The sequence below is a fragment of the Taeniopygia guttata genome, chromosome 32, assembly GCF_048771995.1.
Source record: "Taeniopygia guttata chromosome 32, bTaeGut7.mat, whole genome shotgun sequence".
NCBI classification, from domain to species: Eukaryota; Metazoa; Chordata; class Aves; order Passeriformes; family Estrildidae; genus Taeniopygia; species Taeniopygia guttata.
The window spans coordinates 1,044,438-1,061,654 of NC_133057.1; the positions used below are offsets into that span (position 1 = coordinate 1,044,438).

Sequence of the window (17,217 nt, forward strand, 5' to 3'; positions counted from 1 at the left end):
ATCCCAAGGCCACCCTTGGGTGCTCCCCAATGGCTTCTAGGCCACCCAAACCTTCATTAACCACCCTTGGCCCACCCTTGGGTGCTCCCCAGTGGGAGTTTCAGGGGAGTTCAGGGTTTGGGGTCACGCGGGGGTTGGAGGGGGGTGGGGTGGGCTGTGGGTTGGGGGTCACACAGGGGATTTAGGGGGTCACAGGGGGTCACAGAGGGGTCAGGGGTCACCCAGGAGATTTGGGGGGGTCCCCAATGTGCAGAAAACTGGGAAAAAAAGGGACCCGGGGTCACAGGGGGGTCCCAGATGGGGGTCCCAGGTAATTTGGGGGTCCCGGGTGGGGTCCCAGGCTCCGGGAAACCCCCTGCTTCTTTTTGCCCTCAGTCAAAATGGCGCCCGCCATTGACCCCCATTCACTCTTTGCCATCACCAAAGATGGCGTCGCGGCTTCAATGCCCGCCCCTCATGCCCGCCCCCCGCGCAGGGCACGCCGGGAGCGGGGAATTCCCCGGCGCGTGAGGCGCGGGAAGCACCGGAGGTACCGGGGAGGCCCCGGAGGGGTTTTGGGGGGTCCCGGGGGGTTTTTGGGGGGTCCCGGGGGGGTCCCAGGCTCCGGTCCTGGCGCCCGCAGTGAAACCCCCCTGCTTCTTTTTGCCCTCAGTCAAAATGGCGCCCGCCATTGACTCCCATTCACTCTTTGCCATCACCAAAGATGGCGCCGCGGCTTCAATGCCCGCCCCTCATGCCCGCCCCCCGCGCGGGGCACGCCGGGAGCGGGGAATTCCCCGGCGCGTGAGGCGCGGGAAGCACCGGAGGTACCGGGGAGGCCCCGGGGGGGTTTGAGGGGCCCCGGGGGGTTTTTGGGGGGTCCCGGGGGGGGTCCCAGGCTCCGGTCCTGGCACCCGCAGTGAAACCCCCTGCTTCTTTTTGCCCTCAGTCAAAATGGCGCCCGCCATTGACCCCCATTCACTCTTTGCCATCACCAAAGATGGCGCCGCGGCTTCAATGCCCGCCCCTCATGGCCGCCCCCCGCGCGGGGCACGCCGGGAGTGGGGAATTCCCCGGCGCGTGAGGCGCGGGAAGCACCGGAGGTACCGGGGAGGCCCCGGGGGGGTTTTGGGGGGTTTTGGGGGGTCCCGGGGGGTTTTTGGGGGGTCCCGGGGGGTTTGGGGGACCCCGGGGGTCCGTCAGGGGCTCGGGGCTTCAGGGGGATCCCCCCAGCCCTGAGGGTTCAATGAGGGGGGGATGCCCATCGTGAGGGGCGGGGGGGAGGGGCAGCCCAAAAACGGGGAGGGGGGAGGGGGAGGGTCCCCAAAATAGGGGGGTTGCCCTGAGGGGGTTCCCCCAAAAATTTACCCCAAATTTGCCGAAATTTGACCGAAATTTGACCCAAATCGGGCGAATTTTGCTTCCGGAAAGGGGGAGGGGGCGTGGCTTAAGGAAAGGGGCGTGGCTTAGGCTGGTTTGGAGGGACCCCCCCCCCAAAAAAAATTAAAAAAAAAAACAAAAATTGTCTTTTTTGGGGGGATTTCCCCAAAAATTGGGGTGACCCCTCCCCCCCCAGGGGTCCCCTCGCTGCCCCTCCCCCACCATGGCCGAGGATCTGGAGCCGCTCCTGGGGGGAGAAGGATTCCTGGATTTATGGAACATGTGAGATTTGGGAATTTTGGGGGATTTTGGGGTTTATTTGGGTTTATTTGGGTTTTTTGGCCTTTTTTTGGGGAAGCTTTTGGGATTTTTTGGTTGTTTGGGGGGGTTTGGGGAGTTTTTTGGGGGTTTATTTGCGGTTTATTTGGGATTTCAAGGGGAATTTTTTGGTTTTTTGGGGGGATTTTTGGGTTTATTTTGGGTTTTCTGTGGGATTTTTGGGTTTATTTTGGGGTCGTTGGGGGAGCACTTCGGATTTAGTTTGGGGTTTTGGTTTATTCGGGATTTTTGGGAGGTTTTGGGGGAGCATTTTGGGTTTATTTTGGGGTTTTGGGGGGATTTTTTGGGGTTTATTTTGGGTTTTTTGTGGGAATTTTGGGTTTACTTTGGGATTTTGGGGGGATCTTTTTGGGTTTATTTTGGGGTTTTTGGGGGGATTTTTGGGTTTTTGGGTTTGTTTTTGGGGTTTTTGGGTGACCTTTGACCCCTTCCAGGCTCCCCAATAGCATCAATTCCTTGCCCGAGGATCTGCTGGAATGGGTGAGTGAGGAGCCACCAAAAATTGGGGTAAAATCTCCCAAAAATGAGCAGAATTCCCAAAAAAAGCATCCAAGGGAGTGGGGAACCCCAAAAGGGACCAGGGCGGTCCAAAATTCATCCCCAAAATGGGATTTTAATCCCCAAAAAAACACCCTGACCCCCCTAAATAACCCCAAAACCCCAAAAATTGAATTTTTCCTCTAAAAAATCCCCCAAAATACGGATTTCTCCCCCAAAATCCCCCAAAATTTGGATTTCTCCCCTCAAAAAAATGCTCCTAACACCGCAAAAATGGGATTTCCCCCGCCAAAAAATTCTCTCAAATCCCCAAAATATTGTATTTCTCCCCCAAAAATAATCCCAAATATCTCCAAATCCCCCAAGATAACCACAAAACTCCAAAAATTGAACTTTTCCTCAAAAAAATCCCCTAAAAATCCCCAAAATTGGATTTTCCCCCCAAAACTCCAAAAATTGAACTTTTCCTCAAAAAAAAATCCCCTAAAAATCCCCAAAAATTGGATTTTCCCCCCAAAAATCCCCCAAAATTTGGTTTTCTCCCCCAAACAATGCTCCCAAATCCCCCAAAATTTGCATTTCTCTCCCCAAAGACACCCAGACCCCTAAATAACCCCAAAATTGGGATTTTTCCCTCAAAAAAATCCCGAATTTTGTCCCGCAGCAGCAGCTGAGCCCCCCCGAGCCCCCCGAGGGGGCGGGGCCAGCGGAGGGGGCGGGGCCAGCGGAGGGGGCGGGGCCAGCGGAGGGGGCGGGGCCAGCGCTGCCCCCGCCCCCCGCCGAGCCCCCCCCGCCGCCCCTCCCCCCCTCGGCCGTGGTCCCGGCGACGGAGGATTACGGAGGGGAGCACGACTTCCGGCTGGAATTCCGGGAAACGGGAACGGCCAAGAGCGTCACCTGCACCGTGAGTCCGAAACGGGGCAAAAAACGGGGATTTTGGGAAAAAACGGGAAAAAACGGCGAAAAAATGGGCAAAAACGGTGAAAAAATGAGCAAAAACGGGCAAAAAATGGGTATAAAACCAGAGCGGAGCGCGACTTCCGGCTGGAATTCCGGGAATCAGGAATGGTCAAGAGCGTCACCTGCACCGTGAGTCAAAAATGGGGCAAAAAACAAAAAAAACGGGAAAAAACGGTGAAAAAATGGGCAAAAACGGCGAAAAAATGGGCAAAAACGGGCAAAAAATGGGTATAAAACCAGAGGGGAGCGCGACTTCCGGCTGGAATTCCGGGAAACGGGAATTCAAGAGCGTCACCTGCACTGTGAGTCCGAAACGGGGCAAAAAACGGGAATTTTGGGAAAAAATGGGAAAAAACGGCAAAAAAATGAGCAAAAACGGGCAAAAAATGGGAATAAAACCAGAGGGGAGCGCGACTTCCGGCTGGAATTCCGGGAAACGGGAACGGCCAAGAGCGTCACCTGCACCGTGAGTCAAAAATGGGGCAAAAAACCAAAAAAACGGGAAAAAACGGTGAAAAAATGGGCAAAAACGGTGAAAAAATGAGCAAAAACGGGCAAAAAATGGGTATAAAACCAGAGGGGAGCGCGACTTCCGGCTGGAATTCCAGGAATTGGGAATAGTCAAGAGCAGCACCTGCACCGTGAGTCCGAAACGGGGCGAAAAACGGGGATTTTGGGAAAAAACGGGAAAAAACGGGGAAAAAATGGGCAAAAACAGTGGAAAAATGAGCAAAAACGGGCAAAAAATGGGTATAAAACCAGAGGGGAGCACGACTTCCGGCTGGAATTCCGGGAAACGGGAACGGCCAAGAGCGTCACCTGCACCGTGAGTGGGAAATGGGGCAAAAAACTGAGAAAATGGGAAAAAATGGGGAAAAATTGCAAAAAACGGTGAAAAAATGAGCGAAAATGGGCAAAAAATGGGAAAAAATGGGGGAAAATGGCAAAAAATGGGGAAAAATAATGAGAAAAATGGGAATGACAGGAACAACCAAGAGCGGCACCTGCACGGTGAGAAATTGGTGAAAAAAGTGGATTTTTGGGAAAAAATGGGGAAAAAAATGGAAATAATGGGAAGAAACGGGTAAAAATGGGGAAAATATTGGGAAAAATGGGAAAAATAATGGGTTTTAAATGGGAAAATAATGGATATAATAATGGGAAAAAAAACGGGAAGAACGGGGAAAAGTGGGAGAAATAATGGGAATAAAAATGGGGGAAAATAGGGGAAATAAAGGATTTGTGGGGTTTTATGGATTTCTATGGGATTTTGTCATTTCTGGGCCGATTTTTATGGGGTTTTTTTTAATTTTAATGTAATTTTTTCTCCCCCCAGTACTCGCCGTCCCTGAACAAGCTGTTCTGGGGTGGTTTCTATGGGGATTTATGGATTTCTATGGGGATTTATGGATTTCTATGCGATTTCTATGGGGTTTTATGGATTTCTATGGGATTTTGTCATTTCTGGGCCGATTTTAATGGGGGTTTTTTTAATTTTAATGTAATTTTTTCCCCCCGCAGTACTCGCCGTCCCTGAACAAGCTGTTCTGGGGTGGTTTCTATGGGATTTCTATGGGGTTTTGTGGATTTCTATGGGTTTTCTATGGGGATTTATGGATTTCTATGGAGTTTCTATGGGGTGTTATGGATTTCTATGGGATTTTGTCATTTCTGGGCCGATTTTAATGGGGTTTTTTTTAATTTTAATGTAATTTTTTCCCCCCGCAGTACTCGCCGTCCCTGAACAAGCTGCTCTGGGGTGGTTTCTATGGGGTTTTATGGATTTCTATGGAGTTTCTATGGGGTGTTATGGATTTCTATGGGATTTTGTCATTTCTGGGCCGATTTTAATGGGTTTTTTTTTAACTTTAATGTAATTTTTTCTCCCCGCAGTACTCGCCGTCCCTGAACAAGCTGCTCTGGGGTGGTTTCTATGGGGTTTTATGGATTTCTATGGGATTTCTATAGGATTTAACGGATTTCTATGGGGCATTATGGATTTTTATGGGATTTTGTCATTTCTGGGTCGATTTTTATGGGGTTTTTTTTAATTTTAATGTAATTTTTTCTCTCCCCAGTACTCGCCGTCCCTGATCAAGCTGCTCTGGGGTGGTTCCTATGGCATTTTTATAGGATTTAATGGATCCCTATGGGGTTTTGTGGATTTCTATGGGTTTTGTATGGGGATTTATGGATTTCTATGGGGATTTATGGATTTCTATGGGGTTTTGTCATTTCTGGGTCGATTTTTATGGGGTCTTTTTTAATTTTAATGTAATTTTTTCCCCCCCCAGTACTCGCCCTCCCTGAACAAGCTGTTCTGGGGTGGTTTCTATGGGGATTTATGGATTTCTATGGGATTTATGGATTTCTATGGGGTTTCTATGGGGCATTATGGATTTCTATGGGATTTTGTCATTTCTGGGCCGATTTTTATGGGGTTTTTTTTAATTTTAATGTAATTTTTTCCCCCCACAGTACTCCCCCTCCCTGAACAAGCTGTTCTGGGGTGGTTTTTATGGGATTTCTATGGGGTTTTGTGGATTTCTATGGGATGTCTATGGGGATTTATGTATTTCTATGGGGTTTCTATGGGGTGTTATGTATTTCTATGGGATTTTGTCATTTCTGGGCCGATTTTTATGGGGTTTTTTTCAATTTTAATGTAATTTTTTCTGTCCCCAGTACTCGCCGTCCCTGAACAAGCTGTTCTGGGGTGGTTTCTATGGGGTTTTATGGATTTCTATGGGATTTCTATAGGATTTAATGGATCCCTATGGGATTTCTATGGATTTCTATGGGGTTTTTTCATTTCTAGGCTGATTTTTATGGGTTTTTTTTTGTTTTTTTTTAATTTTAATGTAATTTTTTCTCTCCCCAGTACTCGCCGTCCCTGAACAAGCTGTTCTGGGGTGGTTTCTGTGGGGATTTATGGATCCCTATGGGGTTTTATGGATTTCTATGGGATATTTTCATTTCTAGGCCGATTTTTATGGGATTTTTTTGGGGTTTTTTAAATTTTAATGTAATTTTTTCTCCCCGCAGTACTCGCCCTCCCTGAACAAGCTGTTCTGGGGTGGTTTCTGTGGGGATTTATGGATTTCTATGGGATTTCTATGGGATTTTTTCATTTCTAGGCTGATTTTTACGGGGTTTTTTTTGGGTTTTTTTAATTTTAATGCAATTTTTTCTCTCCCCAGTACTCGCCCTCCCTGAACAAGCTGTTCTGGGGTGGTTTCTATGGGGTTTCTATGGGGATTTATGGATTTCTATGGGATTTCTATGGGGCATTATGGATTTCTATGGGATTTCTATAGGGTGTTATGTATTTCTATGGGGTTTTGTCATTTCTGGGCCGATTTTAATGGGGTTTTTTTTAATTTTAATGTATTTTTTTCCCCCGCAGTACTCGCCGTCCCTGAACAAGCTGTTCTGCCGGCTGGCCAAGCCCTGCCCGGTGCAGGTGCGGGTGGGGGTCCCGCCGCCCCCCGGGGCGCTGCTCCGCGCCGTCGCCGTCTATAAAAAGGCCGAACACGTGGCCGAGGTGGTGCGGAGGTGTCCCCACCACGAGCGCTGCGGCACCGACGGTCTGCGGCTCCGGGAAACTGGGGAAATTGGGGGGGAAATGGGGGGAAAATTGGGGAAAAATTGGGGGTGAATTGGAAAAAAATTGGGGGAAAATTGGGGAAAAAATTGGGGGAAAATTGGAAAAAATTGGGGGAAAATTTGGGGAAAAATGGGGAAAATATTGGAGACAAAATGGGGAAAATTAGGGAAAAAATTGGGGGAGAATTGGAAAAAAATGGGGGAAAATTGGGGGGGAAAATTGGGGGAAAAATTGGGGAAAAAATGGGGAAAATTGGGGGGGAATTGGGGGGAAAACTGGGGGAAAATTTGGGGGTGAATTTGAAAAAAATGGGGGGAAAATTGGGGAAGAAATTGGGGAAAAAATTTGGGGAAAATCGGGGAAAAAATTGGGGGACAATAAGAAAAAATTGGGGAAAAATTTGGGGAAGAATTGGGAAAATTAGGGGGGGAAATTGGGGAGAAAATTGGGGGAAAAATGGGGAAAAATTTGGGGAAATTGGAGAAAAAATTGGGGGGAAAATTGGAGAAAAATTGGAAAAAAATTGGGGAAAAATTTGGGGGAGAATTAGGGAGAAAATTGGGGAAAAAATTGGGGAAAATTGGGGGGAGAATTGGAAAAAAATTGGGGGGAGAAATAGGGAAAAATGGGAAAAATTTGGGGAGAATTGGGAAAAAAATGGGGAACAAAATTGGGGAAATTGGGAAAAAAATTGGGGGAAAATTGGGGGGGAAATTGGGGAAAAAATTGGGGGAGAATTGGGGGAGAATTGGAAAAAAATTGAGGACAACTGAGGAAAAAATTGGGGGAAATTAGGGAAACAATTCGGGGAAAATTGGGGAAAAATTGGGGAAAAAAATGGGGAAAATTGGGGGGGAAAATGGGGAAAAAATTGGGGGAAATTTGGGGGGAAAATTGGGGAAAAAATGGGGAAAAATTGGGGAGAAAATTAGGGAAAAAAATTGGGGGAAAATTGGGGGGTAATTGGGGCAAAAATTGGGGAAAATTGGGGGAAAATGGGGAAAAATGGGGGAGAATTGGAAAAAAACTGGGGAAAACTGGGGAAAAATTTCGGGAGAATTGGGAAAAAAATTGGGGGGAAATGGGGGAAAAATTGGGGGAAATTGGGGGAGAACTGGAAAAAAATTGGGGGGAAAACTGGGAAATTGGGGAAAAATTGGGGGAGAATTGGAAAAAATTGGGGAAAAAATTGGGGGAAATTGGGAAGAAATTATGGGGAATTGTAAAATACAGGGGCTGATTTTGGGGTTCATTTGGGGGCTGATTTTGGGGTTTTAAGGTTGACTTTGGGATTATTTTTTGGCATTTTAATGTTGATTTTGGGCTGATTTTGGTGTTGATTTTAGGGTTATTTTTTGGATTTTAAGGTTTATTTTGGGGCTGGTTTTGGTATTTTAATGTTGATTTTGGAGCTGATTTTGGTCTGATTTTGGGGCTGATTGTGGGGCTGGTTTTGGCATTTTAATGTTGATTTTGGAGCTGATTTTGGGGCTGGTTTTGGGGCTGGTTTTGGTATTTTAATGTTGATTTTGGGGCTGATTTTGGGGCTGGTTTTGGGGCTGGTTTTGGTATTTTAATGTTGATTTTGGAGCTGATTTTGGGGCTGGTTTTGGGGCTGATTTTGGGGCTGTTTTTGGTATTTTAATGTTGATTTTGGGGCTGATTTTGGGATTGGTTTTGGTGTTTTAATGTTAATTTTGGAGCTGATTTGGGGATTTTTTGGGGTCTCCGCAGGTAACGCCCCCGCCCAGCACCTGATCCGGGTGGAGGGGAACCCCCAGGCCCGGTACCAGGACGACGAAACCACCAAGAGACACAGCGTGGCCGTGCCCTATGAACCCCCTGAGGTACCCCAAAAAACCCCAAAAAACCAAAAAAAAACAAAAAAAAACCCACAAAATCCCCCCCCCAAAAAAAACCCCAAATAAACCCCAAATCCCCACAGAAATCCCAATAAAAACCCCAAAATCCCATCAGAGACACAGCGTGGCCATGCCCTATGAACCCCCTGAGGTACCCCAAAAAAACCCTAAAAAACCAAAAAAAACCCACAAAATCCCCGCCCCCCCAAAAAAACCAAAAAAACCCCCGAAATCCCCAAAGAAAAACCCCAAAATCCCCAATAAAAACCCCAAAATCCCATCACAGACACAGCGTGGCCGTGCCCTATGAACCCCCTGAGGTACCCCAAAAAACCCCAAAAAACAAAAAAACCCCAAAAAAAAACTCCCAAAAAAATCCAAAATCTCCCCCCCAAAAAAAAACCCAAAAAAACCCCAAATCCCCACAGAAATCCCCAAAGAAAAACCCCAAAATCCCCAATAAAAACCCCCAAAATCCCATCACAGACACAGCGTGGCCGTGCCCTACGAACCCCCTGAGGTACCCCAAAAAAACCCAAAAAAAACCCACAAAATCCCCCCCCCAAAAAAAAACCCAAAAAAACCCCCAAATCCCCACAGAAATCCCAATAAAAACCCCAAAATCCCATCACAGACACAGCGTGGCCGTGCCCTATGAACCCCCTGAGGTACCCCAAAAAAGCCCCAAAAACCCCCAAAAAAAAACCCCAAAAAAACCCCCAAAATCCCCCCCCAAAAAAACCCCCAAAAAAACCCCCAAAATCCCCACAGAAATCCCAATAAAAACCCCAAAATCCCATCACAGACACAGCGTGGCCGTGCCCTATGAACCCCCTGAGGTACCCCAAAAAAACCCAAAAAATCCTAAAAAAAACAACCCAAAATCCCCCCCAAAAAAACCCCCAAAAAACCCCAAATCCCCACAGAAATCCCCAAAGAAAAACCCCAAAATCCCCAATAAAAACCCCAAAATCGCATCACAGACACAGCGTGGCCGTGCCCTATGAACCCCCTGAGGTACCCCAAAAAACCCCAAAAAATCCCAAAAAAAACCCAAAAAAACCCCCCAAAAAACCCCAAATCCCCACAGAAATCCCAATAAAAACCCCAAAATCCCCAATAAAAACCCCAAAATCCCATCAGAGACACAGCGTGGCCGTGCCCTACGAACCCCCTGAGGTACCCAAAAAAACCCAAAAAATCCAAAAAAAACCCCAAAAAAACCCCCAAAATCCCCCCCCAAAAAAAAACCAAAAAAAATCCCCAAATCCCCACAGAAATCCCAATAAAAACCCCAAAATCCCATCACAGACACAGCGTGGCTGTGCCCTATGAACCCCCTGAGGTACCCCAAAAACCCCCGAAAAAACCCCAAAAAATCTCAAAAAGAACTCAAAAATCCCCCCAAAAATCCCCAAAAAACCCAAATCCCCACAGAAATCCCAAAGAAAAACCCCAAAATCTGAAAAAACCCCAAAATCTCAAATCCCCCCAAAATCCCAAATAAAAACCCCAAAGTCTCTAATAAAAACCCCAAAATCACAAATAAAACCTCAAAATCCCAAAAAAAACCCCAAAATCCCAAAAATCCCCACAAAATCCCAATAAAAAACCCCAAAATCCCAAATCTCCCCCTCACAGCATCTCCCCCTCATTCCCAGCGGGTTTTGGGGTGGTTTCGGGGATTTTTGGGTCGTTTTTGGGGTTCTTTTTGGGGGCGGGGGGGTGGGTTTGTTTTGAGGTGGTTTTGGGATATTTTTGAGTTTTTTGGAGTTTTTTTGGGGTGTTTTTGAGTTATTTTTGTTGGGGTTTTTTTTGGGGTGGTTTCAGGGTTTTATATGGGTGGTTTGGGTTTTTTTTGGGGTGGTTTTGGGGTTTGTTTTGGGGTGGTTTTGTGGTATTTTTGGGAGTGGTTTTGGGGTGGGTTTTTTTTGGTGGTTTTGAGATTTTGGGGGTTTTTTTAAAGTGGTTTTGGGCTTTTTTTTGGGGTGGTTTGGGGCTTTTTGGGGATATTTTTGGGGTTTCTTTCAGGGTGATTTTGGGGTGTTTTATGGGATGGCTTCAGGGGTTTTTTGGGTTTTTTTGGGTGATTTCAGGGGCATTTTTGGGGTGGTTTTGGGGTGGTTTATGGGGATTTTGGGATGACTTTGGGCTGTTTTTTGGGGTTTTTGGGGTTGTTTTTTGGATGGTTTTGGGATAATTTTGGGGTGTTTTTTGGAGATTTTCAGGGTGATTTCAGGGTTTTTTTGGGGTGGTTTATTGGTGGTTTTGAGCTGGTTTTGGGATTTATTTCAGGGTTGTTTTTTGGGTGATTTTGGGCTGGTTTGGGGGTTTTTTTGTGATTTCAGGGGTTTTTGGGGTGTTTTTGTGGTGGTTTGGAGGTTGTTTTTTGGGTGGTTTTGGGATAATTTTGGGGTGGTTTTGTGGTGATTTTGGGCTGGTTTTGGGCTGTTTTTTGGGTATTTTGGGCTGTTTTTTGGGGTGTTTTCTAGGTGGTTTTGGGGTTTATTTCAGGGTGGTTTTGGGGTGATTTTGGGCTATTTTTGGGCTGTTTTTTGGGTATTTTGGGCTGGTTTTGGGGGTGTTTTTTAGGTAATTTTGGGATTTATTTCAGGGTGGTTTTGGGCTGATTTTGGGCTGATTTGGGGTTGTTTTTGGGGTGTTTTTTGGGTATTTTGGGCTGTTTTTTGGGGTGTTTTTTAGGTGGTTTTGGGATTTATTTCAGGGTGGTTTTGGGATAATTTTGGGGTGGTTTTATGGTGATTCTGGGCTATTTTTTGGCTGGTTTTTGGGTATTTTGGGCTGGTTTTTGGGGTGTTTTCTAGGTGGTTTTGGGATTTATTTCAGGGTGGTTTTGGGGTGATTTTGGGCTGTTTTTGGGCTGTTTTTTGGGTATTTTGGGCTGTTTTTTGGGGTGTTTTTTAGGTGATTTTGGGATTTATTTCAGGGTGGTTTTGTGGTGATTTTGGGCTGTTTTTTGGGTATTTTGGGCTGTTTTTTGGGCTGTTTTTTAGGTGCTTTTGGGATTTATTTCAGGGTGGTTTTGGGGTGATTTTGGGCTGTTTTGGGGTTGTTTTTGGGGTGATTTTTGGGGCTCTAACCGCTCTCCCCCGTTGCCAGGTGGGCTCGGAGTGCACCACGGTTCTCTACAACTTCATGTGCAACAGCTCCTGCATGGGGGGCATGAACCGCCGGCCCATCCTCACCATCCTCACCCTGGAGGGGCCCGGGTGAGCCAAAAACCCGCAAAAAAACCCAAAAAAACACCCCAAAAATACCCCAAAACCCAGGGGCCATCACCCTCAAAATACGCGAGCTCTAACCCCAAAAATTTGGGGTGTTTTGCCCAAAAAAAAGGATTTTTTTGGTCAAAAATCTCAATTTTTTTAAGTTGTAAAATTTTGGTTTTTTGGTCTAAAAATGTGGGATCTGTCCCCAAAATAGGGGATTTGTCAGTCTGAAATTTGGGTTCTCTCACCCCAAAAATCTGAGAGCTTTTGTGCCAAAAAATGGGGGGGTTTTGCCCCATAAAATGGGGGTTTTGCCCTAAAATCTGGGGGGTTTTGCCCAAAAATCTGGTTGGGTTTTTTTTTTTTTTTTGCTTAAATTTAGGGCTTTTTCCCCAAAATTATGGAGGATTTTTTTCCCAAAAATCTGGGGTTTTTTTTCCCCGAAAAATTGGGGGTTTTCCCCAAAAATGTGGGAATTTCTGCCCTAAAATCCATTTATTCCGGCCATAAAATTTCAGGATCCTTTGGTAATATTTTGACGGGTTCCTAAATGGTTTTGGGGTGTCCCCGGATGGAGTTTTGGGTGTTTTTGGCTGATTTTGGGGTGTTTTTGGCCGATTTAGGGGTCAGATCCTGGGCCGGCGCTCTTTCGAGGTTCGGGTCTGCGCCCGATTTTTGGGTTTTTGGGGTTCCTGGGTGGTTCTGGGTGGGGATTTTGGGTTGCCCCAGGTTTTGGGGCGTCCCTGGATGAATTTTGGGGTGTTTTTGGCTGATTTTGGGGTGTTTTTGGCCGATTTAGGGGTCAGATCCTGGGCCGGCGCTGTTTCGAGGTCGGGTCTGCGCCCGATTTTGGGGTTTTTGGGGTTCCTGGGTGGTTCTGGGCGGGGTTTTTGGGGTGCCCCAGGTTTTTGGGTGTCCCGGAGCAGGTTTTGGGGTGTCCCTGGATGAATTTTGGGGTGTTTTTGGCCGATTTAGGGGTCAGATCCTGGGCCGGCGCTGTTTCGAGGTTCGGGTCTGCGCCTGCCCCGGCCGCGATCGGCGCCACGAGGAGGAGACGCAGCGCAAAGGGGGCGGGGCCGGGGGCGGGGCCAAGCGAGGTGAGGGCGGGGCCTAAATCGGGAAATGGGCGTGGCCAATCGAGGTGAGGGCGTGGCCTGAATGGGTGTGGCCAGGTGGGCGTGGCCTGAACCAGAATGGGTGTGGCTAAATAAGGTGAGGGTGGAGCTTAACCTTAGGGGGTGTGGCCTAAATATGGTAATTATATTGTGGGTGTGGTCTAGAATGGGGAAAGGGGTGTGGCTCTTCATGAGGGCGGGGCTTGAAGGAGGGTGTGGCCAGGTGGGCGTGGCTATGCAAAAAAATGAAGGGGAGGGGCCAATTTGGAGGGGTGTGGCTAAATAATTCCTTTGGGGCGGGGCTAAACTGGGCGTGGCTGATTTGGCAGAGGGGTTGGGCCTTAATGGGCGTGGCCAAACTGGGTGTGGCCTAAAAGGTGTGGCCTAATATGCTAATGAGAAGGCGGGGTGATGAATTGTGGGCGTGGCCTGCTCAGGGAGCCGCCGGTGATTTTGGGGGGTCTCGGGGACCCTTTTGGGGGTCTCGGGGCCCTTTTGGGGGTCCCTGACCCCCCCTGCCCCTCCCCCAGCCCTGCCCCCCCCGGCTGAGGCCCCCGAGAGCTCCAAGAAACGAGTCCAGGACCCCGACGAGGAAATCTTCTACCTGCCCGTGGGTCGGGGTCCCGGGGGGGATCTGGGGGGCCAAAAGGGAAATTTGGGGTCCCAAAAGAGAAATTTGGGGTCCCAGGAGGAAATTGGGGGTTCTAGGGGGAAATTTGGGGTCCCAAAAGAGAAATTTGGGATCCTAAAAGAGAAATTAGGGGTTCTAGGGGGGATTTTAGGGGTCCCAAGGGGGATTTTAGGAGTCCCAAAAGAGAAATTTGGGGTCCCAGAAGGGAGTTCAGGGGTCCCAGGGTGGCAATTTGGGGTCCCAAAAGAGAAATCTGGGCTTCTAGGGGGCATTTTAGGGGTCCCAAGGGGGAAATTTGGGATCCCGGGGGGAAATTTGGGGTCCCAGGGGGAAATTTGGGGTCCCAGGGGGCATTTTAGGGATCTCAAGGGGGAAATTTGGAGTCCCAGGTGACAATTTGGGGTCCCAAGGGGGAAATTTGGAGTCCCAGGTGATAATTTGGGGTCCCAAGGGGGAAATTTGGAGTCCCAAGGGGGAAATTTGGGGTCCCGGGGGGAAATTGGGGGTCCCAAAAGAGAAATTTGGGGTCCCAGGAGGAAATTGGGGGTCCTAGGGGGGATTTTAGGGGAGGGAGACAATTTGAGGTCCCAAGCGGGAAATTTGGGGTCCCAGGGGGAAATCTGGGGTCCCTGGGGGAATTTTAGGGGTCCCAAGAGGGAAATTTGGGGTCCCAAAAGATAAATTTGGGGTCCCAGGGGGAAATTGGGGGTCCCAAGGGGGAAATTTGGGGTCCCAAGGGGGAAATTTGGGGTCCCAAGGGGGAAATTTGGGGTTCTAGGGGGGGCTTTAATGGTCCAAAGAGGGAAATTTGGGGTCCCAAGGGGGATTTTAGGAGTCCCAAAAGAGAAATCTGGGGTCCCAAGGGGGAAATTTGGGATCCCAGAGGGGATTTCAGGGGTCCCAGGGCGGCAATTTGGGGTCCCAAAAGAGAAATTTGGGGGTCCCAGGGGGCATTTTAGGGGTCCCAAGGGGGAAATTTGGAGTCCCAGGTGACAATTTGGGGTCCCAAGGGGGAAATTTGGGGTCCTGGGGGGAAATTTGGGGTCCCAAAAGAGAAATTTGGGGTCCCACGAGGAAACTGGGGGTTCTAGGGGGGATTTTAGGGGTCCCAGGGAAACAATTTGAGGTCCCAAGGGGGAAATTTGGGGTCCCAGGGGGAAATCTGGGGTCCCTGGGGGGATTTTAGGGGTCCCAAGAGGGACATTTGGGGTCCCAAAAGAGAAATTTGGGGTCCCAAGAGGGAAATTTGGGGTCCCAAAAGAGAAATTTGGGGTCCCAGGGGGATTTTAGGGGTCCCAGAGTGACAATTTGGGGTCCATCTTCCCTATGACCCCAATTTTTGGGGGGTCTCTGGGGGGTGTCCATCCCTTTTGGGGATTCCCTATTTTTTGGGGGGGTCCCTGGGGGTCTCCATTTATTTTGTGGGGGGTCCCAGGGGGTTTCCATCCCCCCGGGGCTCCCCCTGACCCCGTTTTTGGGGGTTTTTGGGGTTCAGGTGCGGGGCCGGCAGCGCTTCGAGATGTTCCGGATGGTCAACGAGGCCCTGGAGGCCACATTTGGGGGGGGCCCGGCACCCCGAAAGTGAGACCCCCCCCGGGGGCTGGGGGGGCTGGGGTCATTTTGGGGGGTTTGGGGTCATTTGGGGTCACTTTGGGGATGTTTGGGGTCATTTTGGGGGGGTTTTGGGGGTTTTTGGGTCACTTTGGGGGGTGTTGGGGTCATTTTAGGGGTGTTTGGGGGGCTGGGAGGGATCTGGGGTCACTTTGGGGTAATTTTGGGGGATTTGGGGTCACTTTGGGGTAATTTTGTGGGATTTTGGGTCACTTTTTGGGGGGTAAGGGGGATTTGGGGGGTTTAGGGTCATTTTGGGGGATTTGGGGTCATTTTGGGGGCCTTTGGGTCATTTTGGGAAGGCTGGGAGGGGTCTGGGGTCATTTTGGGGGGGTTTGGGGGGGTCTCGGGGTCACTTTGCGGGGGGTTTGGGGTCAATTTGGGGTAATTTCGGGGGATTTGGGGTCATTTTGATGGATTTGGGGTATTTGGGGGATTGGGGGGGTTTGAGGGGGTTTGGGGGGGCTTGGGTTTACTTTTGGGGGGTTTGGAGTCAGTTTGGGAGGGTCTGGGGGTCCCTTTTTGGGTTTTTTGGGGGAAATTTGAGACTCCAGGATTTCGGGGTCACCCTGGGTGTCATTTTTGGGGTGTTTTGGGGGAAATTTGGGATTCTGGGATTTTGGGGTCACCCTGGGTGTCATTTTTGGGGTGTTTTGGGGGAAATTTGGGGTTCCGGGATTTTGGGGTCACCCTGGGTGTCATTTTTGGGTTTTTTTTGGGGGAAATTTGGGACTCTGGTATTTTGGGGGTCCCTTTTGGGTGGAATTCGGGCCTGTGGGATTTAGGGGCTCCTTTTTGGGAGGATTTTTGGGACTCGAGGATTTTGGGGGGGGGTCCCTGACTCGCCCCTCCCCCCCCAGGAGCAAGAGGCGCCGCCCGCGGGGGGAGGGGCGGGTGCCCCGTGGGAAGAAGCTGCTGCTCAAGGGGGAGTCAGGGGAGTCGGACTGACCACGCCCCCTCACCTGCCGGCCACGCCCCTCACCTGTTAGCCACGCCCCTTCCCGACCACACCCTCCCACCCCCACTTCCCATTGGCCCACCCGTCCCTTGTAGCCCCACCCACTTTCCCTGTGTAGCCCCGCCCACTCGGTGTTAGCCACGCCCACCCGTCAATCACTGCTGTAGCCCCGCCCTCACCTTTAGCCACGCCCCTTTATTCATTTTAATCACCTTGGCCACGCCCCCGTGATTTATGCCCCGCCCCATGAATGAGTTAAGCCACGCCCCCGCCCTGCATGACGTCATCCCTTGGCCACGCCCCCGCGCGTTTTTAAGGTTTTTTATACAATAAAGGAATTTTTTATAGCGCCCCTCCCCCACCCCAGCGTCCGGGGGGTACTGGGGGCACTGGGGGCCCAGTTTGGGGTGTCCCAGTTAGGGGGGAGTTCCCAGTTTGGGGTGTCCCAGTTTGGGGTGTCCCAGTTTGGGGTTTCCCAGTTTGGGGGGGCACTGGGGGCCCAGTTTGGGGTGTCCCAGTTTGGGGTGTCCCAGTTTGGGGTTCCCAGTTTGGGGGGAGTTCCCAGTTTGGGGTGTCCCAGTTTGGGGTGTCCCAGTTTGGGGTTCCCAGTTTGGGGGGAGTTCCCAGTTTGGGGTGACCCAGTTTGGGGGTTCCCAGTTTGGGGGTTCCCAGTTTGGGGTGACCCAGTTTGGGGTGTCCCAGTTTGGGGGGAGGTCCCAGTTTGGGGTGTCCCAGTTTGGGGGGAGTTCCCAGTTTGGGGGTTCCCAGTTTGGGGTGACCCAGTTTGGGGGGAGTTCCCAGTTTGGGGTGTCCCAGTTTGGGGTTTCCCAGTTTGGGGTGTCCCAGTTTGGGGTGTCCCAGTTTGGGGGGAGTTCCCAGTTTGGGGGGAGTTCCCAGTTTGGGGTGTCCCAGTTTGGGGGGAATTCCCAGTTTGGGGTGTCCCAGTTTGGGGGGAGTTCCCAGTTTGGGGGGAGTTCCCAGTTTGGGGTTTCCCAGTTTGGGGTGTCCCAGTTTGGGGGGTCCCAGTTTGGGGGTTCCCAGTTTGGG

General features: G+C 49.7%; 1 protein-coding gene across 3 annotated transcripts; it reads left to right on the forward strand.

Moving 5' to 3' along the window:
• Positions 1-631: 631 nt before the first annotated feature.
• Positions 632-16,522, forward strand: TP53 (tumor protein p53). 3 transcript variants are annotated; one of them, XM_072920640.1, is made up of 11 exons: positions 632-806; positions 1,556-1,641; positions 2,133-2,178; positions 2,861-3,100; positions 6,563-6,743; positions 8,498-8,610; positions 11,746-11,855; positions 12,831-12,952; positions 13,501-13,580; positions 15,097-15,182; positions 16,073-16,522. In XM_072920640.1, the coding sequence occupies exons 2-11, from the start codon at positions 1,583-1,585 to the stop codon at positions 16,158-16,160; spliced, it is 1,125 nt and encodes a 374-aa protein (XP_072776741.1). In that variant the 5' UTR covers positions 632-806; positions 1,556-1,582; the 3' UTR covers positions 16,161-16,522. The 3 variants fall into 3 exon arrangements, with proteins under 3 accessions (XP_072776741.1, XP_072776740.1, XP_072776742.1); XM_072920639.1 differs by lacking the exon at positions 632-806 and adding an exon at positions 929-1,082; XM_072920641.1 differs by lacking the exon at positions 632-806 and adding an exon at positions 929-1,082 and having other exon boundaries at positions 2,864-3,100.
• The last annotated feature ends 695 nt before the right edge of the window (positions 16,523-17,217 follow it).

Bases quoted from the DNA above. Each gene is read 5' to 3' on its own strand.
- TP53 (XM_072920640.1), top strand. From the start codon at position 1,583: ATGGCCGAGGATCTGGAGCCGCTCCTGGGGGGAGAAGGATTCCTGGAT. The intron at 12,953-13,500 runs GTGAGGGCGGGG...CCCCTCCCCCAG, and splicing joins CGGGGGCGGGGCCAAGCGAG to CCCTGCCCCCCCCGGCTGAG. The intron at 15,183-16,072 runs GTGAGACCCCCC...CTCCCCCCCCAG, and splicing joins GGGGGCCCGGCACCCCGAAA to GAGCAAGAGGCGCCGCCCGC.